At 39.1% G+C, this 23788-nt stretch overlaps 1 protein-coding gene across 7 annotated transcripts in view; it reads left to right on the plus strand.

The window, feature by feature from the left end:
- KLHL32 (kelch like family member 32) overlaps positions 1-23788 on the plus strand; it is a 242441-nt gene that overhangs the window by 202911 nt on the left and 15742 nt on the right. For 4 of the 7 annotated variants that reach the window (XM_004044430.4, XM_055392006.1, XM_055392008.1 and 1 more), the window contains one exon: positions 12540-13266. In XM_004044430.4, coding sequence (XP_004044478.1) covers positions 12540-13266 — 727 coding nt within the window. Of the gene's footprint in view, positions 1-12539; positions 15641-23788 lie in introns of those variants that run through there. The other 3 variants (XM_019030173.2, XM_055392009.2, XM_019030172.4) reach the window with 2 other exon arrangements.

Raw genomic sequence — 23788 nt, forward strand, 5'->3', positions numbered from 1 at the left:
AAATGTGCCAGCAACATTTAAAACACCAATGAAATGACAACATAGAAAGATGAATCTTGTGCGTTTCTGAAAAATCTGTCTACAAAAGGCTTAAACTTCCAGATTTGCAGGATTCCCCCCAACAATTCCAAATTTCGTTAGAATATTTTACAGGAACATATCAAGACACTCAAAATCAAGAATAAGCCTCGAGTTTTATGGTATTAATGGAAGTGAATGGCCAATGAGAATGTTGATATACACTGATTAGAATCTTTCTCACCAAGTTTCTGACATATAATGGACACTTAAGAAAACGAGAAGTGTTTGTAATGGGAGATCCAAGCCAAGTGATGAAAGTGACTTATATGCTGAGTATTGTACAAAAACAACTGGGTTTCAGTCTGTCTCTCCCTTTTTATTCATTCATTCATTCATGCATTCGTTCATGCTTCTCCAACGTTGAATTTAACAAAGCCACAGAACTTAAATTACTGGATTAGAATTACTGAGTTTATTTGTGTGAAATATGGTTAATCATAAGAGCTAGTTTATAATCTGTTGTGCTGCCATGGTTTTATTATCACTTTAAATATGTGAAGTATTTAATACTGTATAGCAAATTTCTTATCAACTATAGCAATCTCTCAAAATTTACATCACTAACACACAATGTTGTATTACATAAAAATGGTCTGCATGTGATGACTTTATCATGAATTCAAAAGGATAATTATATTGGGGAATACCTTCATCTCTTGGAGGCATATTGCCATCATATAAATTCTGTACATTGTCTAAATATCAGTTTACCAGGCACCTTCACATGTCTGATCTCATTCAGTCTTCCGTAGAACCCTATGACATAGGTATTATCATACTTGTTTTGCTGAGTATCAGTATGTTGATAAAACTGAGTATCAGTATGTTGGTTTTTCATAACTGCACAAATATATTAGGTTGCAGAAATGGGTCTTTTGACATCAAGTCCTGTATTCTTTTTCTTGTGTCAGATTTACCTCTATAGACATATACCAATTCGTAATAGAAAAAAGCATCAGGATTTCCCTGGCCATTTCAGCTGACTTCACCCTGGTAATGCATCCTTATTGCATGCAGTAGCTAGGAAACAATGGGGGGTGTTGTGACCCACATGAGGTCACTCTAGTCCCTATTGCCAATGTGATACAGAAGGGTTTTCTTTTATTGACCAAATTGGTTTTCTCTCATTTTCCAGTGTAGTTATACAATATAAGCTGAATATCTCAGTGACCACATGCAAAGTTCCTTCAACATCTAGTAGGACATGTTATATAAATATGCAGGAGCTATCATTTTATTTAGAAGTCTCATGTCATCAATCCAGTATTGAGTAATGCTCTGATGCAATCCCAGCCATCAATGACTAGATGGATGAATATTGTCTTTTGGCTCAGAGACTATGATCAAACCACTGAAGGGAAATTATAGGGTGTTATTCTATAACTGTACATGTGTTTTGCTCAAATATGAGACCAAGAATGGGTTTCATTTTTCCTATGGCATCATTGGCAAGGGTGGTGCTGTTTTTTATTGTCCTGTAGGACATTTTCGCCATTTAAAAGTTTTGTATATACTAGATATGGGATGGGAATGGTATGTATACATATAACTTTTATTTTAGGTTTGGGAGTACACGTGAAGGTTTCTTATATAGGTAAACTGATGTCATGGGGGTTTGTACAGATTATTTCATCACCCAGATATTAAGCCTAGTACTCAATAGTTATTTTTTCTGCTCCTCTCCCTCCTCCCACCCTCCACCATCATGAAGGTATATTTACCTCTACGAGGTAAATAAATATAAATATACCATTATATATAAATAAACATAGAAATATAAATATGCCCATTATATATAAATAAACGTATATAAATGTAAATATACCACTGTATTCCCTCATGGAGGGAATGGTACATTTAAAGACAGTCCAGAGGTAAAATATATGTGAACAATTTACTAAAACTTGAATTTATCTTTTTTTTTTTTTTTTTGAGACGGCGTCTCGCTCTGTCACCCAGGCTGGAGTGCAGTGGTGCGATCTCAGCTCACTGCAAGCTCTGCTTCCCGGGTTCATGCGATTCTCCTGCCTCAGCCTCCTGAGCAGCTGGGACTATAGGCACCCGCCATCACACCTGGGTAATTTTTTGTATTTTTGGTAGAGATGGGGTTTCACCATGTTAGCCAGGATGGTCTCTATCTCCTGACCTTGTGATCTGCCCGCCTTGGCCTCCCAAAGTGCTGGGATTACAGGCGCCCAGCCATGTATAAAATCTTATTCTGGGATTCTAACCAATATTACCTTGAAGCAGTCACCTTAATAAATTTGAAATTTGTATTCTTTGGCACAAATTTTATTTTATTTTTACAAGAGATGGTATTATTATTCAGTTTCATAATATAATCTGATCAAAGTTGTTCCTAGGGAGAGTGACTATGATGTAACCTAGTTCTCTGCATTGGCCCCACGTGCATGTGCACTTTCATACATGCAAACATTCACGCAGACATTTCTGCTGAGCACAGAATTATAGACAAAAAAATGTCACCTTGTTTTTCTGAAAAGAGATTTACCAAAACTCTCTGTGCTACAGAAACCTGTGACTTGGGTACTAGATTAATTTTGGTTGCCTCTACCACCTCTAGGAAAATTAGAGAATTCTACTTTAAAATATTTTTGGTGGATCCATAGGTGACATATATCCTAGAGAAGGAGGAGACTCTCTCATCAACTAATTTATTTTAAAAATGAGAAGCCAAATAACTAATCCAATGTCAGCCATATACTCACATTGCCCTTTTAATACTGGCTTTCCAAAGATCAGCTTACACTGGTGGCTGAATCTCACAGGTAGAGAGGATATCACAGGTTATTAACCTCACCTCTTATCCTATCTTGATTTTCTCTTCATCTTGATATAAAATTTACCTTTTAAATAAATCCTCTTTTGTTATTGTTATAAGATTGAGCAAAGGGACAACTCAGGTCACTTTTCGTGCACCCCAACTAAATATCTGGAACTTACATGTGGCAGGTCTGAGGGTAGTTTTTGTTGTGGTTCTTCCAGTCCTGTGTGTTTATCCCCATTTGTGGGAAATAGACACCTTTAGTTGCAAGGGCTTTTCGCTTTTGGAACTCTGAAGTATGTACTTTAAAAAATGTGTTTAAAGATGATTACCAGAGAACAAATCTTATGCTAAAGGTGAACATAATAACATTTACCAATCTTTCAATTTCCCAAAGTTTTAAAGGAACAATGAAATAATGTATTATTATCATCTGTGATAAGCTGAATATTGTTTTAAAAATCTGTCAGGTTTTTTTTCTTACAGTATATGAGCCTCGGGCCTCATCAGATTTGGTTCCATTGAAATATATTTCTTAGAAGAAAAAATAGCCTATGTGTCTTACATAAGTCTGTAGTCAGCTATAATGGTTAATGTGCAATCTCCCTTGAAAGATCTGTCTTACAAGGAAAATGTTGACACAGTTTTAAATATAGCACTCAGGTGAGCACTGTTATAATTTTTAATATTCCTCCATGGTAGCATTTTCATTGTTCTGGTAAAGGAAAATGCTCTGATGCTGCGTCCCTAGTTTCTGGTGATTTTCAATTTTATGGGAAAGTTGTCTTTTTGAACTGAAACTTTTCATTTGGTCTCAAGGAAGAGAATGTAACTATAAGATCTGTCACATTTATTTATTAGTATATACTTTTCTCTCTATGGCAGTTGCTATTCTGGTTTATGACATCATTATTTCACCTTACATGATTCACGTTAAAGAGGTGAGCTTCTGTGTAGTATTGCATGGCAAATCGCAACACCTGCTCACTTGCATTAGGGAAACATCACATTTTTAAAGAAACTGTATGCAATATTAAAAGGGTAACATGCTAAAGTTTTATGTTTATTAGAGTTCAAGGCATTATAAAATAATATATAAAACAATGTACTTTAATATAGAATAATCACTGAACTCTTCCCTTTGAGAACACAAATTAGAAGATAAAGAGCATGCTCGATACTCTGTTTAGAAAGGAAAAGATTCGTCTATGCATCATCATCCATTCTATTAAAACATGCTTTCCTGGCTTCCTACTTCTTGTTGCCCAAGAGCTCATCAACATGCCCTGCTGTTTGATGGAGGTTCAGGAGTGGGTTTTTGACTTGCTCCTGTGCCCTTCCTTTGTCTTTTTCTGAATTTGCAGAAGTGTGGAATTTATGCTGCCTTTTGTGCACTGAGGGGAGACTGGTGCCCTGGCTTACCTCAATGGGATGACAAGACTGGTAAGGATATGGACACTTGTGCCTCACAGCGTGGGATTCTGCAAAGAGAAGGGCTCCGTGTGCACCTTCAGCAGAGCTATCTGCAACCAGATTTTACATAGGAACATAATAATAGCTGCCCCTGGCCAAGGAGCAGAATAAAGGCTGTGAGCAAAAAGACCAGTCATTGCTTACTTAGCTCTTCATGATGAGCTCTGTGATAAGAACATCCTTTCAGTGAAAGACAATATTTGTAGACCAAGACAAAAAAAATACTTGTTACTTTTAGACAATGACATAGGGCTTTATTCTTTGTTAGCATTGCTTTAAAAGATTTGATCACTCATCTGATGAGAACCTGCTTTTTAAGGGCACTTGTATTTATATATATTTGCAAGATATAAAGACAGTTCTATGGAAGAGTGCAATAATGTTTATTCTTGAATTTGGGATGTCTTCATAATTAATGTATTTTCTGGAAATCGGAGAATAACATTTTCATTGTTTTGGCATTCCTTTGGGGTCATAGTGTATAATATATATGGATATATACAAGCAGTTGGAATTCAAAACATCCACTTCTTTAAAAGGATCAGGAATTTTAGATATCAAAACAGCAGCTTCTATCTGAGTGTGTTTCACATGAACAATAAAGGAATTAGAATCACAATATGAGGACTTGATAATGTTAGGAATATAACTTTTTTCATATAATTGATATATTTCTGAAATACATATGATTAAATTGCATATTTTAATTGAACTGGGGCAACATTTGTAGCATTTAGGATTATACTATTATGTTTAGGATTATATATCATATATTCTACTCTGTAGAGTAGCAATCAATAGGGATATGCTGAGAAAACTAAACGGAAGGGATTATCTGTTCTGTATATTTTTGGGTCAAGTTTAGTTAACAAGAAATAATCTAGAACTAAAATACATTTAAAAAATAGACCGGGTGCAGTGGCTAACACTTGTAATCCCAGCACTTTAGGAGGCCAAGGCAGATGGATCATTTGAGGTCGGTAGTTTGAGACCAGCCTGACCAACATGGTGAAACCCCATCTCTACTAAAAATACAAAAATTAGCTGGGTGGTAGTGGTGCACGCTTGTAATCCCAGCTACTTGGGAGGCTGAGACAGGAGAATCGCTTGAGCCTGGGAGGCAGAAGTCGTAGTGAGCTGAGATTGCGCCACTGCACTCCACTCTGGGTGACAGAGGAGACCCTGTCTCAAAAAAAAAAAAAAAAATTAAATGTGAAATATGTATTCTCATAAAAAGTGAAGCAATAATTCAACACTCAAGACATGTCCTTTCCCCTCAGTATTTGTTCTTTAATTACAAACTCTTTAATTGGTATCATAAACCTATGGTCTTTATTTCTGAAGTAATCCATAAATGAGGCTCATTGAAAAATACTGCCAACCTATTTTGAAGCAAAACATTCTTATTTTTAAAGCAGAATTTATTTTTCTAATTTACTGAATATAGAAGTTATTTTTGGGCCGGGCGCGGTGGCTCACACCTGTAATCCCAGCACTTTGGGAGGCGAAGGCGGGCGGATCACGAGGTCAGGAGATCGAGACCATCTTGGCTAACACGGTGAAACCCCGTCTCTACTAAAAATACAAAAAATTAGCCGGGCGCGGTGGTGGGCCCCTGTAATCCCAGCTACTCAGGAGGCTGAGGCAGGAGAATGGCGTGAATCCAGGAGGCGGAGCTTGCAGTGAGCCGAGATCGCGCCACTGCAGTCCGGCCTGGGCGAAAGAGCAGGACTCCATCTCAAAAAAAAAAAGAAGTTATGTTTGGACTTAGTGCATTTGCCTGGATTTTCCCTTGAAATAATTATTGATGGAAAAATAATGACAAGTAGATATAATTAAAAAATACATTGTATAAGTTAAAAACTTAGTTTCTAGTTCTAGCTTTTCTGCTAATTCATTGTATGACTTGGGTTAAGTCGGTTAACTTGTCTGGTTTTGATTTCCATTTGTAAAATTGAAAAGCTTGAGCCAAGTGGACTCAGCTTTCTTCTTGCTCAAATATTTTATAATTTATTTGAAGGTTTAAAACACTGCAATGCTTATTGCTTTGCCAAGAATCTCAAATAGAAGTGGCCAACACCAAACATGTGAGGGAAGAAAACAAGGGCTTATGAATCTAAGTTTAGGGCACTGTATGCTGCAGTGTGGAGCCTTGAGGGCTTATAAAGGCCTTAGAAGAAAGCCATAAAGATGATATAATAAAATAGAAAACTGAAGCCTGTGATAGATAAATAAATATGTGTGTATGTATGTGTGAATAAAGGATTTGATACTATTTGTGTAAGAGAATCTGAGAAATAGCCTAAAAACCGAATTTTCCATTTATGCCACAAATATGTATAGCAAACTGTGGGTCAGGTGCTGTTCTTAGCAAATATCTGAGGATCAATTGGTTTGAAGTTGGATTAAGCTGTAGCTAATGTTCCTTTTAGGAAGCAACAATTCTCCGTTGTGGTCAGATGAGTTGGGTCAGGCAGGGTACTTGAGAGACCTCCTGTTGTACATGGAAATGATGGTCTGCTGTGTTGCAGGTGGTTTAGGAAATGTCTTACCTAATGGCCATGTTTCTTAAGCACTCTTTCATAATGTCCTCCTAAACTGAATCTGTTGTTTCTTTTCCACTCTTGCTGGCTTGGCCACCAAAAATGCTGCGTGCTCCATTTTCTTCCCCATTAAATCCTAGAGTTTATGGTGATAGGGATTTCAGTATGCCAGAATAAATAAGATAGAATAGGATTCAGCTTACCCTGAGTTGTGCTTTCTCAGTGTAATGCCATTATTTTAAAAGCCACCAGTTCCAAGAATAATTTTTTTCAAGCTTAAGCACCGAAATATACCACAAAGCTAACTGTTGTCTTTGGGTTCTATGATGCCCCAATGATAAATCAGCTTTCCTCTTACTGTAGTAGTCTTTAAGCTCCTTAAATGGGCTCCAGGATTCCCTCCACCAGCATGGCAGTGAATAGTGTTAGATGAGGTTCACAGCACAGAGGTGATTTTGAAGTGGCTCATTGTTTTGAATTTTCTTTGCCATTTTTTAATTATTTATTTGAATAAACAAGAGTTATCTGTGATTTCAGTGGGGTTTCTCCTTTAGATTCTTATGAACGTAAAAACAGAGCACAGTAACACTTTTACATTTATGTGTTTATTATTGCAAAGGCAAAAATGCAGAGTGTTTATAGACTATCTAGAACCAAGGTCTCAAAAAATGCTACCTCATCCATAATATTAAGCTAATTAAGTATCTTATATCATAACTTAAGCATTACTTCAACTTCACTGGATTTATACCTGCTTAAATTTAAAAAACAGAGTGAATTTCCTCTGATAAGGCAGCAATTTACCATAGTGGATGGAACAGTTAATAAATACAGCTTCCTAGAGTAACTAAATTCATGACAGCCTGATAGGAGAATACTGTTATGAATGGAAATCTGTCCAAAGCCTTCCTATTCAAAGTGTGGTACATGGACCAGTGGCATATGCAACAAGGACTTTGTTGGAAGTGCAGACTCCTCATCCTCCAGTCCCCCACCTGCTGAATGAGAGCCTACATTTTGACCAGAAACCCCCATGTAATTTGTGTACATGTTAAGTTTGTAGTTGGTGACAAGATGGTTAGTTGTAAATTAGATTCACCTTTGATCTGGAAAAAAATATAAACCCAACAAGTAGGGATGACTTGTATAGTCTGAAAATATTAATAAATGATAAAAGTTGAAAGTTATATGAAATCTATGAGAAGTTAGAAATGTTGGAAAGAAATAAGATAAAAATGTCTCAGAAAATGCAAACTAATAGTTATGCACAAAATATTCTGTAATACATAGTATTTGGAGAAATTGAACACAGAAAGCATCATGACACATGTGATGTGGGATGATAGTAGACCACAAACCAGAAATTAATCAGTAATAGATCACAGTGGTCACTGTTCCATGGCTAATTTTATCCTTTAGAGATTTTCTTAAAAGCATAGCTTAGTTGAGGCTTGTGTGCTTCTCACGCAGTTAGTAACACTGCTTGCTAGAAAGATAAAGATAAACCGGAGGGTGTTCAGAGATGGGCTAGAAGATTGATTATGGCATAGGCAGAGCTGATTTATGAGGAGAGAGAAAAATAATTAAATGGGCAGCACTATGCTATAAAAAGAGCCTATGGAGACATGGATATTTATCTAATGTCTCTTGTGCTGTTTCCGGTAGTATCTATGTGGATGCAGAACTGTAAGGATATAAGAATGCCAAGAAATTGGTTGCAGAGCAAAGCAATATCAGCTAGAATTACTTGACTAAATTAGGAACAATAGCAAATATTACGTTTCAGAAATTTTTCCCTCGTGCATAAGAAATGACCTTGAGCCGGATGACTTTATCCCTGAGAACTTTTAAAAACACTGTGGGCAAAGAGTGGAAAATTATTTATCAAGTTGCTGAACAATCTCCCCAGAAATAATTGGAACCCCGTGTCTTGAAAATTCCAAGATTAGGGTAGAGAAAATCTAGGGTGCAGCATGTGGGAACTGTCTCCACTTCTGGCAGAGACCTGGTGATTGATGAGTACCACTTTTCCATATCACTCATTTCTTTTGCAATATCTTTGATTATTGCAGATATTACCATACATAGATAATTTTGTGTCAGGTTGGTATCTTATTTAGTTAAAAATGCTACCTTCTATAAAAGCATCTAGAGTGTATCGCTTGTTTGACCTCTACCGTGTCTGCCTCCTTGGCACCTAGCGACATTTCCTTTTTCATTTCTCTCACTCTGTCACTCATTAAGAGATGCGATTCATGACGTAGCAGAAGTGAATTCACTTCCACGTTCACTTCATTCAGAAAACTAAAAAGACAAGCCCAAAATGCATCTTGCCTTTCTGGAGCCCTTTTTCAACTGGACGCAGAAACTCTGAATGTCTGAAATCATCTAGTGCCTTAGAGAGTTTAGTGATTCTTTTCACCAGGTTGAAAACCCAGTTTGTGTTTGCCAAGGAGCAGTGGTCTGAGAATACCACATTTCCTCTTCCCTCCCTCAGTACATTTCCCCTGATGCCCCAGTAAAATCTGTTATCTGAACAGGGAAGCCCAGAATCCTGATTCCATGGTTCAAAAAGGAAGTAAAGCATGATAAAATTGAAGAAGGATATTTTCCTTGACAGCTTTGCAGGCGGGAACCGGAGCACGGGCGATGGAGCTAGCTGGCTATTTTGGTGCCGGCAGGGGCAAACTCAAAACAGAAGCCAGCTGCTGTTGGTGTGGGGATGGTTGTGGCAATTCACATTGTTCTGAATTGCTTATCTGATTGCTGGGCCAAATGCTTATTCTACTTAGTAACATTTCTGAAGTTTGTAGCAAAACCTTAACATTATAAAAGAACAGATAAGGAGCCATTTCAAACCACAAAGGAAGAAAGGAAAGATACCACAGAAAAGTCTGGGGCGGGGGGGGGGGTCTTAGCCAACCACCTGTTACATCTGGGACTGGGTCCAGTCCAGGGGCCTTCCAGCAACACTGAGGAGTGGCCTTGGCCAGATGCCTTCAGTTGCCCCAGGACTTTATTCTGGTCCCACATGGTGGCTAAGCCTCCATGAACGGAAACAGAGCCAACATTCCTTTCACCTGCAGGAAAGAGAGAGATGGCAGTGTTGCATCCTGTCCCCTGCAAGAGGCATAGCTCAGAAGAAAGTCTGAGGACAAGAAGAGACAGATCTGCATTTTACTCACCCTTCTGATGTATCCTAGGCAGGCTCCCAGAGGAAGATCCTGGGCGGGCCTCCAGTTTCCCTGACCCCTTCACGGGCGGGAACTGGAATGCGGGTGCTGGAGCTAGCCAGCTGCTTCAGTGCCAGCAGAGATACACTTCACTCACTCGAACCCGCTGCACCCAACCCCTCATGGGAGGGAACATGCAGGTGAGTGAGTGCAGGACCTGGCAAGTGCTTTTGGGCACTGGCAGGAGCAAAACTCTGTGCAGGCCCTACCACAGCATCTAGTGGGGAGTGCCTGTAGCCCCCAAAGCTCCAGAAGGAGTGTTACGGTACACCTTCTTTTATCTTTGCCATCTGTGGACGGCTTAAATATTAACAGCTCAGTGGAGGGTCACCCTCTTGGCACCTGAGTTCTTGTCTGGCGTTCAGGAGGAATGAAGTCACACAAACAAGATGAAGACGGTAAATGTGGGGGATTTTATTGCCAATGAAAGTGACTCTTAGCAGAAAGGGGAGCTGGAAAGGGGGTGGGGTGGGAAGGTAATCTTCCCCTGAAGTCTGGCCATGCCCTGTTGGACTCCTCTCTGAAGCTATGCTGTCAAGCTGTCCCTCTGAAGTCAAGCTGCTTCTCTCCGACTGTAGTCTCTTGACATTTAGCTGCTGCTTCTACTCTTGATGTTCAGTCACTTCTCCTCTCTGCTGGCTGTGTCAGGGGTTTTTATGGGTACAGGATGGGGGGTGGGGTGGATCATGGGTGGTTTTGGAAAAGTCAACATTCCAGCATAAAACAGGAATGTATGTTCTCACTTTGGGCTGCGGTGCCAGGCTTGAGGGTGGGGCCCTCAGTGGGGACCCACCTTCTTCTGCCCAGAATTTCCTGCCTCCTATCCCTATCAAAATTATTTGATATTCTATTTCTTTGCTTCATTCTTTCCTGCTAATTCCTTCAGACTCACATTCACATTGTCTGGGAGATCTACTTTAATGTAAGTGCTGCTAAGAATAATTCATGTCAAATATGTTGACTGAGATGTTAGATATACTTCATTATGCTGGTGTGTGGGAAGGTTTGCCAAACTTAACTATTAAGTCACACTAATTAAATTACTTTAGGTGCTCCATAAATGAATTGTGGTTTTTTCATTGATGATTTTTTTTTTTTCCTGAGATGGAGTCTTGCTCTGTCGCCCAGGCTGGAGTGCAATGGTGCGATCTCAGCTCACTGTAAGCTCTGCCTCCCGGGTTCAAGCAATTCTCCTGCCTCAGCCTCCCGAGTAGCTGGGACTACAGGCACGTGCCACCACACCCAGCTAATTTTTGTAGTCTTAGTAGAGACAGGGTTTCACCATGTTGGCCAGGCTGGACTCAAACCCTTGACCTCTTGATCTGCCTGCCTAGGCCTCCCAAAGTGCTGGGATTACAGGCGTGAGCCACCGTGCCTGGCCCTGATGAATTTTTTTAATTTGAAAAAAAAAAAAAGGAGAATTTCTTAAAACTAAAGCAGGTACATTGTCATAAATAACAAAATGAAACAATATTCTTTATTATTTAATAATAAATATATGTTATTTATAAAATTATTATAAATAACAAAATTAAACAATAATTTTTATTATGTATGACAATGTACCTGCTTTAGTTTTAAGAAATTCTCTTTGCTCATATCAAAATGTTATAACTCCTTTCCTTCTTAGAAGAGATCTGAAAGGAATAAAAAGGTTAGGATTACATTCTGCTATTATGTTCGTAATACAAAGATGATCTCCTCTATATTCTGTTTTTGTGAAAATGACTCTAACAAATTTCCAGTATCTTACATGTGCAAATTACAACTGTCTTCAAGGTAAAAGTTAATTGAGAGAAAAAATTAATAGGTTAGAATCTTACTTTTTCTTTTCTTGCTTCCTGATTGTTATACCTACTAAAGGGATGTGGGGTGGGAGGGGGAGTCTTTTTTCTTTCTAAATCATTCTACTAGTGTTATGTTGATTTTCTTTCAAGTACACCCTGTGGTCTCAGATGATCACATATTTTCTTACGTTACTCATATTGATACAGCACCTTGGCTTATGGGTTGACATATATTACTTGAGCTTTGATGACACCTCCCACCATTGACATTTCCTGGTGGTGGGGTGTACTGAGCCTCTTATGCATGAAACATAAGGGAACAGGCTGTTTCACAACAGTATTTTCATTCTTTGAAAATCAATTATTGTTCACCCCAAATGGTATCTGAAGCCCCCATCAGTGTTGCTTCACGTTGTTTCTTACCCCTACAGCAATGTCTTGAGTGCTTTTGTGTCTTTGCTGAGACAGAAAAAAAGTTCCTCACATGGGCTTCAAAATATTCCAGTTATACTGTTTGTAAGAAAGTTTGTATTATTACCTGCCTGGAAGAATACAGGTAACCTACCTATATGCTGTTGCTTTCTCTCTTTCTTTCTTACCTTTGTGTCTCCTCTCATCTCACTTCCCTCTGTTTCAGCTAGCTGTGAGGTGGTTGGAACACAACTGCCACTACCAGTACATGGACGAGCTCCTGCAATACATCCGCTTTGGCCTAATGGATGTGGATACTCTCCATACAGTTGCCCTGTCCCACCCCCTTGTCCAAGCAAGTGAGACTGCAACAGCCCTCGTCAACGAGGCCCTGGAATACCACCAGAGCATCTATGCACAGCCTGTCTGGCAGACTCGCAGGACCAAACCACGGTTCCAGTCAGACACTCTGTATATCATTGGTGGGAAAAAGCGCGAGGTCTGCAAGGTCAAGGAACTTCGGTACTTCAATCCTGTTGATCAGGAGAATGCTCTCATAGCTGCCATTGCCAACTGGAGTGAGCTGGCTCCCATGCCTGTGGGAAGGAGCCACCATTGTGTGGCAGTCATGGGGGACTTCCTGTTTGTGGCAGGAGGGGAAGTTGAGCATGCCAGTGGCCGGACGTGTGCTGTGAGGACTGCCTGTCGCTATGACCCCCGCAGTAATTCCTGGGCAGAGATAGCACCCATGAAAAACTGCCGGGAGCATTTTGTGCTGGGTGCCATGGAGGAATACCTCTATGCAGTTGGGGGCAGAAATGAACTGCGCCAGGTTCTGCCTACAGTTGAGCGATATTGCCCCAAGAAGAACAAATGGACTTTTGTTCAGTCCTTTGACAGATCCCTTTCATGCCATGCTGGATATGTGGCTGATGGTCTTCTTTGGATATCAGGTAGAACATACCTCATGTTGGATTTATCAAAACACACTTTCATTGTGGTATATATTTAAAAGTCAAGCTTTAATACTGTGGCCATGTGTAATTGAAAGATTGAACCAAGCATGCCATTTTAGCTAATTAACATTCATTTATTGAGCACCTACTCTAGAGAGCAATGTAATTGGAAATAATACGCCTTTCTGTGACTTTCTGAGTGCCTAATGGAATAAAAATTCAAGGTGGAAATTGTTGGTCCATCACAACTGTTTTTTTCCTACCAGAACTTCTCCTGTCAGCTCTTGATTATTCATGGATTGTATTGCACAGCTTGTGGTTTATCTAGGTCATTTGCTTTTTCTTTCACCCCTGGCTACCTGACTAGAGCCATTTCATCAAAGACAAGGCAAGAGAAGTATAAGCCCAGTTAATCCATTTTTCTGGGTATAGCAATAGGTATATATCCAAGTAATCACTATGCTGTGCATTGAGGGAAGGGATTTAAGTTACCAAAACAAAGTTGTTGTTGTTGCTGTTTCAGATAGGGTCTCACTCTGTTACCCAGGCTGGACTGCAGTGGTGCCATCTCGACTCACTGCAACCTCCACCTCTCAGGCTCAAGTGATCCTCCCACCTCAGCCTCCCAAATAGCTGGGACTACAGGAGCACACCACCACACCCAGCTAATTTTTGTAATTTTTGTCGAGGCAGGGTTTCACTACATTGCCCAGGCTGCCCTCGAACTCCTGAGCTCAAGCAATCCACCAGTCTTGGCCTCCCAAAGTGTTGGGATTGCAGGCGTGAGCCACTGTGCCCAGCCTAAAACAAAGTTTGTTTGTTTGTTTTTAATTACCTGTGAATGGTAGTTACTGGTGCCATTCTAACCCTTCATTCCTATTTACTCTCCTATTTTTACTAATAGTACAGTTTGAGCTCTAGTTTACCTTTTCAAAACTCTTTTGAAAACCTTTTGATTATGGAAAAAGTAGGGAGACTAGAATAATGAACCCCATGTACCCACAACCCAAAATCCACAGTTAACTACTCCTTGCCAATCTTGTTTTCTCTACACCCACAGACCCGTCACACCCCTCTGGGCTGCCTTTTTGCTTATACAGAAGGAGTCTGTGAGGCCTATGCTATCAACATCACATTATCAACATGTGTTTCAATCTTAGTTTTGAGAAAGGCCCTAAGTGTTCTCCTTTGAAAGGTTTTTCTATCAGGAAGAAAGCTGCATTTTCTCCCAGTTGGAAGATACTCATATTGTAACCCAAATGGAACTTGTTGGATTTCTGTGTCATCAAGCACTAAGAGGAATAGAAAGGGTAAAAAACTTAAATATTAAGAATAACCCTGATGTTTGTACTTAGAAGAAATCATCACTTTTAAGTACACCTGCAAAGGCTTCTCAGCTTTCCTCAATAATCGTCTCTAGTGTTCTAACACCTGCTCTGACAAAATTCTCCCTTGCACTTCTTTAAATTCATTTGGACTTTGACTGTTTGTTCTTCTGCTGTCCTCAATAACCAGGAAGATAGTCACAGGCTCAGCTTCTCTGAGCGGTGCCTCAGTTATTGGCAATTCACTGATTTTTATTGACAGAACCTAGCTCACATCAGGGTTTAAGTGCTCAATAAATTAATGAATGAAGGGAAGACTAGGACTAAGGAAGCAGACAGATGAAGTGGACCCAACATTTACTGGCTCTATACCAAAGAAACATTAGAAACAAGTATGTATGTTAGTATATGTAGATATATTTAAATTAAAACCTCATTTATCTAATTACTGTTCCTTTTTCTTTAAATGTATATTTCAACAGTTAATAACCACCAAGACTATATTCTTTTAGCTGTGCTGGAGAAATTTCAAGCTAGGCAGCAAATAAGTCTTTGCTAACAGAAGGAACAGATCTGTACTTGTCTTGGATGGCAAAACAACAATGGGTTTATGAAATCAATGCCATTTATGTTTTCTCCCAATTGACATTCCTTCCATTGACTCATTTAGTTTCATATATTATTAATATACTGTATTCCTAAATTTTGCACTGCATTTTCTAAGTTTTGTATGAATTTCTCATAAATATTTTAATAAATATTCCTTGTGTTTTGGCTGTAAACCTAGCTTGTAAAAGAATGCTGGGGTTTCCCTTACATAGTCTTAAAGATATGATGATTTAATACCTTCTTCAGTGAGGCCTTAAGAAAGCACAGAAGCTCCTCTTAGACTCGCTAGATGCGTCGTCCTGGTATCAAGCTGACTTCCCTTTCAATATGTGTCTATATGTTTCGTTTTCCATTTTATTAAATCTATCAACCTATTACAGATCCTTATTGCTATCTCACTTTGTTTTTCTCCTACTGTGAAAGGAAATACATTTTCTTTGTTCTTCTTTTGCACTAATATATGCTGCCTCTGTTAACCAAACTTAATGAAAACAATCACAATTTTCTCAGGTTTGTTTCTCCCTACTGTGTACTTGAGATGAGAAACTCACTTTGCTGTGTACAGTACAATGTCTTTAATTGGAAAGAAGAGGAAATCGCCAGTGACATTTCTAATACCTTCAGTCGTCTGCCTCTTTCCTCAGGCCCAGCTTATAATAAATCAATTGTGAATCTAACCATGAATAGGGAGGGGTGACTAGATTTGCTAATGGGCCCCTTAACAAAAATACAGGTATAGTTCACCCTGCCTATCACTGAGTTGGGAGTGTAACCTGATTTACTGGAGCAGATGAAAATGTTTGAGGCTATTCCTTATCCTTTACCAAATAATCATGTATTTCCAATTTAATTGATGGGGATTGAGTCATTGGCATCCTTCTGGTATTTTGCAAACTTTGCCTGAGGTGGGGGTAGTATGGATTATAGAAGGTGGATTTTAGGGTCTTGGTTCTGTTCTCTAGAACACAGAATGAATGTTTCTTTAGAGACTTGACATTTCCAGCGTGCTCACTCCCTCTCCACACCTCTCCCCCATTGTGGTCCATTTTGGGGTCAGGAAATCTTGAAACCTGTTTATAGTTTTTAAAAGTATGACAAGCTGAAAGGAATCCAGAAAATCATGCTGTGTATACATATCCATTAGCATTTAATTAAAGACGTTAGAGTCGAATTTTACAGGCTCCTGTAGCGTTTGACATTGTGACCCAATTCACAAGTGTTCCATACCATTTTGATTTGAAATTCACAGTATCAAGGTAAAATAAGCTCTTAAATATCCTAAGCTGTGTTTTTAAAATATATGCTCTCTGTTGGAAGGTATAGTTTGTGAACTACTAAAAAGAACCTTTTTGTGTGTGTGAGGGAAAATTAATCCTGAGCTCATCATGAAGAACAGCTTATTTTTTTCATTTTCATCAAATGATAGCAAAATAAGAGGCTAACTGCAAAGTTAGTGCTTTAAAACTATAAAAATAAGACAAATGTTATTGCATTTACTCAAAAGCAATATTTAGTGCTTTCTTGATTCTCTTGGTGAATGCCACATCCTTGTAAAGTATAGTGCTGAGTCACAGATACATGAAATTAATTTAGCAAACATACTTCCTGCCCTCTAGGAGCTGGCAATCAAATAATTTTTCAGATATTTCATTAAGGAAAGGACATTTGTTAAGGCTTAACTCCCTAGAAGCTATGTGTATTTTCATCTTGATTAAATTTATATGAAGTTTGCATTGCCCCATTTTAAATAACTTTAATTTATTCAAAGCTACTATCAGGACTTGGGTTTTTCTAGTATTAATTAAAATAATGTAAAATTTTATTAACATTTAAAAATATAATTGCCTTATCTTTTTGCAGATATTGTTTTACTTACATCTTGAGAATTGTAGACAAAGGCCGGGTGCAGTGGCTCACGCCAGTAATCCCAGCACTTTGGGAGGCCGAGGCGGGTGGATCGCCTGAGATTAGGAGTTCGAGACCAGCCTGGCCAGCATGGTGAAACCCCATCTTTACTAAAAATACAAAAATTAGCTGGGCATGGTGGCGGGCGCCTGTAATCGCAGCTACTTGGGAGGCTGAGACAGGAGAATTGCTTGAACCCGGGAGGTGGAGGTTGCAGTGAGCCGAGGTCACACCACTGCACTCCAGCCTGGGCAAGAAGAGCGAAACTGCATCTCAAAAAAAAAAAAAAAAAAAAAAAAAAAAGAATTGTAGACAAAATATTGGAAACTACCAGCAGGCATAGCAGAGGCTGAGTTGTGGTGCGCTGAGACCACAGACCGTGGTCACACACACACAAAACTTGTGCTGCATTTCTTATCCATCATGAGATGCTGAGCTCAAGTTCCTAACCTCTCCAAGTCCTGTTCCGGGATAGTGCTGGAGCATTAAAGTAGCATATAGTAGAGGGAACAGACTTTTAAACAGGTAATTAGAGGGTGACAGCAGAAGTCTTTCCAAGGTACAAAAGTAGTGCAAAGCAGGGAGTGACTATTGCAGAAGGCAGGAAAGGTAGCACCTAAAATAACTGAGGAATTATTTTAACCCTGGAGGTGCCTAACTTAGCTGCGGGTCCATTGGCTACTTTCTATTATACATTAACTCCTCCCTGTCCTCACACTTGAACTTCATGGTCCAATCACTTCAATAATTATCTTGTCCTCTGGGAAACATGCAGTGTTTGACAAACCCAGTGATCTGCTTGTTCTGTCCCTGTACCTAGGTGGCTCTACTTGTGGGAGGAGGACAATTAGCAGGAGGGCTTGGTATGGGTATATTCTCAGCACATCACGCACAGTGGCACTCTCAGCCCTCTCTATCCCCCACTGCTACTCTCTCACCCCTTTCCTTCACTGGCTGGAACTTCTTCACTTTCCTCAAAACCCCCTCTTCTCAGACTCAGAGAGAAGATCTTTCCTTTGGTTTCTCAGAGCAAATCTAAGTGAGATAATAGGAGGAGGAGGCAGAGAGTGTGACAAGAGAGATGGATAAGAGTTTGTCTGGAAAGGGGCTAAGGGCAGAAGTTTGGGAAACACTACAGGGATATCAAGGTCCAAAATATTTCCACTGCATTTTTTAATTGGGAAAATTGTAGTGAAAGCAGTTTCAGGGAATTGGAAGAAGGTGGAAACTAGAATACAGTAGTTTAAGGTATGATTGAAAAGTGAGGAAATAGAAACCCCAGGTGCAGACTACCTTGGCAAAAAGTTAGGGTAAAGCCTTTCTTAGTCTAATACTAATGAACAAGCGTATTTTCTAAACTTCATTCCCCGAATCTGAGCTTATCAGACAACTTTCCAATTAACAATCTGGCTTCCTGTATACATATAGGGAGAGAATGTGCTGTTTTTAGTTGTTCACATATTTTAGTTCATGTAACAGCCTCATTTTTTCATTATAAATTAATAAATAGCATTTTGGCTTTAGGAAGAATAAAGGAGATTAAGAAGGAAAGAAGGGAAGAAAGAGGGGAGTTTGGCTGAGAAAAGGAAGCAAGAGGGGAGTTTGGCTGAGTAGCTAGAGGACGAAATCCAGAGGTGAAGGAGGGATTTTGTTTGTTTAAGGATGCAAGTGCACCGAGCATATATATTAATAAGGAAAGAGAGTGAAATTGAAGGTGTAGGGAGGAGGGGCATCCATTTGGCTGGTAAAGGCTGAGAGCATTTCCCAGGTACCAGGAACAGTGAAGAGTCCTGAGGATACAATATTGAAAACAGACACAGTGTCCTGAAAGGCAAGGAACTGGGCAGGGGTTAGGTCTTGAACATGAGAAGGGAGGGACCCTTAAGCCTGGAGGGAAGGAGTTAATTATGGGTGTGAACCTAGGTAAGCTCACAGGTGAGGGGTAGGAACCTGAGGAGGTTTCTTGTAGATTGATTAAAATGAGAAACAGGTCTGTCGAGATTGTGCCTGTCAGGACTAAGTAGAGGGCCTGAGGAGAGTGACCTTGGAATAAGCCTCTGAGAGAAAACAGAGGGAATTAACAGGTTAAAGAAAAATAGGTGTTCAGAATCCACACTAACCTTGGAAACCACAAAACTGTAGTGGCTCTGTTTTCAAATTTCTGTCATTTTATGGTGCTCAGCAGAGGACTGAAGAAGGCAGATCTGTGGATTCACTCATGAGGAAAGGTTATGAGACTGGAATAGTCCAGAGAATCCTCCTGGAAGGAGTTCCGCAAGCTAGGATCTCAGTTAGGTGAGAGGCAAGGGCTGAAGGTTTGCTTGAGGGAGAAAAGTGTGTGTTGTGGGAGTAAGTAGTAAGAGAATGCCCCCTTGTTGTCCCTGGAGGCGGCCATGATGTAAGGAAGCCACTTGCCTGGTAGAGGTTAGGAGGTGGATAACTTGGCACATCCACTTAAAAGTTCCTAGTGAATTAGAATGTCCATGAAGAATTAAATCTTTGTTGCTTTAGATCCTAGCAACCAGCTGCCCCCAGCAGTTACTTTTTCTTTTTTTCACTTGTGCCCCAATCTTTCCTACCCCGCATCTGAAAGAGATGAAAACAAAGCTACTGTAGTATTGAACTGAGGTGGAAAACAAACAGAAATGTAATATTCTACAATGCTTGTTAGAGAGCTAAATGATTTAAAGGAAAGAAAGCAATCAGATCACCTACATTCTCCAAATAATTAACAAAGCTTTCATCCTAAACTGTCTTACCTGTATCCCGAATAAGTTGCACTTTGTTGATTTACCCTCACATCACTGCCCAGGAAATGAGGCTTGAAGAGGTTAAATGACTCCCCAGATCACACAGCTTATAGCTGACAGAGTTAGAATTTGAACTCTGTGTCTCTGGTTCTTTAGACCATGCTTTTCCCACCAAACCACACAGGTTACCAGTTGTTTATCATGACAGTGAAGGTCTGCAAAATAGATGCTTAAATTGTAAAAAAAGAACTTCCAAATGGCATAAAACTGAAAGTAAATGATACACAGAAGCAGAGTGCTATCTGGGGATTTGTTTAGAATCAACAATCATTGATTGTCCTTAATTGCTTAACTGTCCATCCTTCTCAGGGGAGAGAAGAGACACATAATGTCTTTCTGCGATTTTATGGTTCAGTTTCTAAAATTTAAAATGTAAAGAGAAAGGTGATAAAATGGAACTACTCTAAAATACATTGGTGTAGATTAGAAATTTTTTTCTGAAAGAATTACATACTACAGGAGTCTAATGGCCTTTAAAATTGGTGTTGTAAGGTTTTGTTTTGTTTTGTTTTGTTTTTTTTAATGTCCAAATCATTGGCTACAAAACTCTTCTCACGGAGAGAACCCCCTTTGTTTAGATGATTGATTTGTGTCTAACTAGATGGGTCTAGTAAAAGACGGTAAACTAAATGGTGAGCTCTATTGTTCTACTAAAGAATATGTGAACAATATCATTTGCTTTATTCCCAAGAGGAGAGAAGATGGTTAAAGCTACGCCATAGAAATAGGGAATGGCTGAAGAACTTAGCTGATGGTGGAAGGGAGATAAAAGATCCAAGAGCACAGCAAAGCTGGGACATGAAAGACAGACAGAGGTGGCCTTGAGAGTTTGACCCTGCTGGGAATGTGCAAAAATACTTGGAGGCAGGATTTCAACTTTCTACAGAATGAGGAATGGGAGTTAGAGTGAATATTATTGAGATTATAAAGGGCAGGTGAATCTAATTGATATCTGCATTATGGTTGATTTCACCCCCATTTTATCATTTCATTTATTTAAAACAATACATAATGCATACTTTACATATTTCTGGGTCACAAGCTTGTACCTATTTGCTCTAAATGACATAATTTCTATTTTCAAATGCAGCAACCCTGCCTTTATAGGTATTTTGTAAATTAGAGACTTTGCAGGCTTTGAGTATATTAAGTACCCATCATCTGTGTGGGTTCCTCAAGTATGACAGAAATAATATGGATACTAGTTTTAATTTAATGCATGGATTATGTATGCTTCTATTCAAGATGCTAATTTAGTAGAAAGATTCTTAGCTGTAATTGTTTAGTATTATAAACATCCAGAAAATATGGACAGTCTAATGTCATATCAAAATAGGTAAGTTTGGTTTTGCATTTATTATAAATGTTCCTATGGTATTACTTTTTTTAAGGGCTAACAATGAGTGTAGCCCTCTAAATAGTGACTAATAGGAACTTGCACTTAATGGCAGGTTGTAATTTAGGTAATTAAATTGTAAGCGTGAAGTTATAGTCTTTCAAGAACTGGAGAAAGTTTATGGAAATGGTAAGAAATTTTTATAAACAGCTACAGGATTGTAGCAAACTTCCCTCTGTGGATTGTCTCTATGCTTTGCACTCTAGTTCATCTGAAACCTATGAGGAATGTATCATCATCACTGTTTTGCATATGAGGAAGCTGAGCATGGCTGTGTTAAATGGCTTCCCCAAGGATACAGTCATGTAGGACCCATGTTAATGCCACAGCCTGTCCTGAAACTCTTCCCTTAGACTAGTGTGAACCTGGCCACTGCAGGTCTCCAAGACAGTTGCAGAGAACTTGAGATGGTTTTCCTCAATCCTGAATTTGCTGGCAGAATTCCAACCTGGAGCATGCTCCTCCACCCTGCATGTGGGGATCAGTTCTTTGCATCCCACTCTGTCCTGGTGGTGCGTTAGCACTGCATTACGAACCGTAGACATCTACTCCTGGAGTTTACTCTATTTACCAACAGAGGTATTTTTTGTCATTAAAAAAAAAATTAGCAGAGCCATCAGACTTGACCCAGTCTGACCATGTACAATGAGAGCAGTTTTTCTACACACTCTATTTTATGAGCACTGCCGGCATTGACCAGTTGTTGCTTTTGAGTAGAATATGAGTTTGAGAGTCAGTGATCTCAGTAGCAGAGACAAAGGTTGCTTGTTTGGCAGTCGCTTGTCATCTCTCCAGTATGCACTCATCCATTTGTCACAACATTTTGTGGCGAGTTGTACAGGGAAGCTTAAGAAAAATGCTTTTCTCCTGTCTTGATGATAGAAAGCATTTCTCACTGTTGGTAGCATGGTGGTAACTTTTCATTCCTTCTGGCAGTTTTTAAAGACTTATTTGACTTTGGGGGACCTTGCAGTATATCTTTAAGTCACAGTTCAAAAGTATAAGACAGGGTTGCTCATTTTCAATTTTGGCTGAAAAGTCTTAACTTTCACTGTGGCACTTCAAAGTTAGAGAAAACTTGGTTTTAAAAATGGATGCTGATATGAGATGGCATATTTAATGACAGATGTATCTATAGAAAGCTGTTAAGATGCAGATTATCCCCCCTGGGGTGGGGGAGGGAGATCAAAACTGCCAATCTATAAAATATACTCGATAGAGGAAGGCATGGAATCTATCTTTGCAAGTGCTTTGATTGCAGGGGACAGTATAGCAGCATGTGGCATCGTAACCCAGAGCAGACAAATCAGCTTGATGACTTTCAAAGCCAGGAATACTGCTGCAGGCAAGGGTACTCCAGTCTAGGAGAAATTAAAACATATAGAGACTGTTATTAATTCCATATCTATTTTTGTATAGTCAAATCTGTATGCAAATCCTTAGCATCTCATTTCAGCAGATTAATCTAAAAGCGAAGAGTGTTATGTGAAGGGAATGTAATGATAAAGCCCTGCAAATGAGTAACACTGCTAAAGAAATGTGGGCTGCAAACTGGGATGCTTTTTTAAAATGTATTTTAGTGTTGAGAGAAAAATGATTTTTATTTATATGCTCATTTGTAAATTATTTCAAAGGGGAAGGCAAGAGAACCAGTTTCCAAGGTTTTTCTTTGCAATCCTGACTTGGCAAAAGTTGCAGCACTAGGTTTGTTAGGCACCTCCTGTGGTTTAACATTCTAGAGGGAATCTATTAATATCAAATAACTGGGACTTTAATTTTTACTCCCAACTAGTAACTTAATATCTCATTTCTAAACATTGTCATTTGAGTGAAAATTTGTATGTAAGGGTAAAGAATCTAATTACTGAGTGCAGATTAAAAAGAAAATGTATTATAGATGCATTTGTGGAAGACAGTAAATAATAATTCTGAAAAGCATGGAGATAAATTGTATGCCCTGCTTGGGAGAGGGGATGTAATAGCTACATTCGAATCCATTGGTTGTATGTTTAATCTATAATGGGCAGAGTCTGATACATACAGTAGTGTAAGTATTTTCAAATAGTGTCATAAAACAGTTTACTACAGTAGATATTAATTATGTCCCATATTTCTAAAACAAGTAGAGAAACTTTTGAGGTCTTTAAATGATGGGTGGAGCTTTGCCCTCTGTTCCATTTCAGTTAGAGAAGTGATTGTAGGCAAGCTGCACATTAATCTGGTGGTTATGGCTCAGATCAAAAGCACTAGCAATTATTTTAACCCTGAAGACTTGTGAAGTCTCAAGAGATTAAATTATTCTTGTGTGGTTATGCTGAGAAAGAATTATTGAACATTCTGTTTTTAATCACACAAGAAAGGGAAGGTTGGGAGTAAAAGCAAACACAACCCTATATTTATTTTGACACACATCTTGACTATATAGGCATTTCAGCCTCAGCTTTCTTAAGAGTGTTTTCCTTTCCTCTGATTTC

Source organism: Gorilla gorilla, chromosome 5, assembly GCF_029281585.2.
Source record: "Gorilla gorilla gorilla isolate KB3781 chromosome 5, NHGRI_mGorGor1-v2.1_pri, whole genome shotgun sequence".
NCBI lineage: Eukaryota > Metazoa > Chordata > Mammalia > Primates > Hominidae > Gorilla > Gorilla gorilla.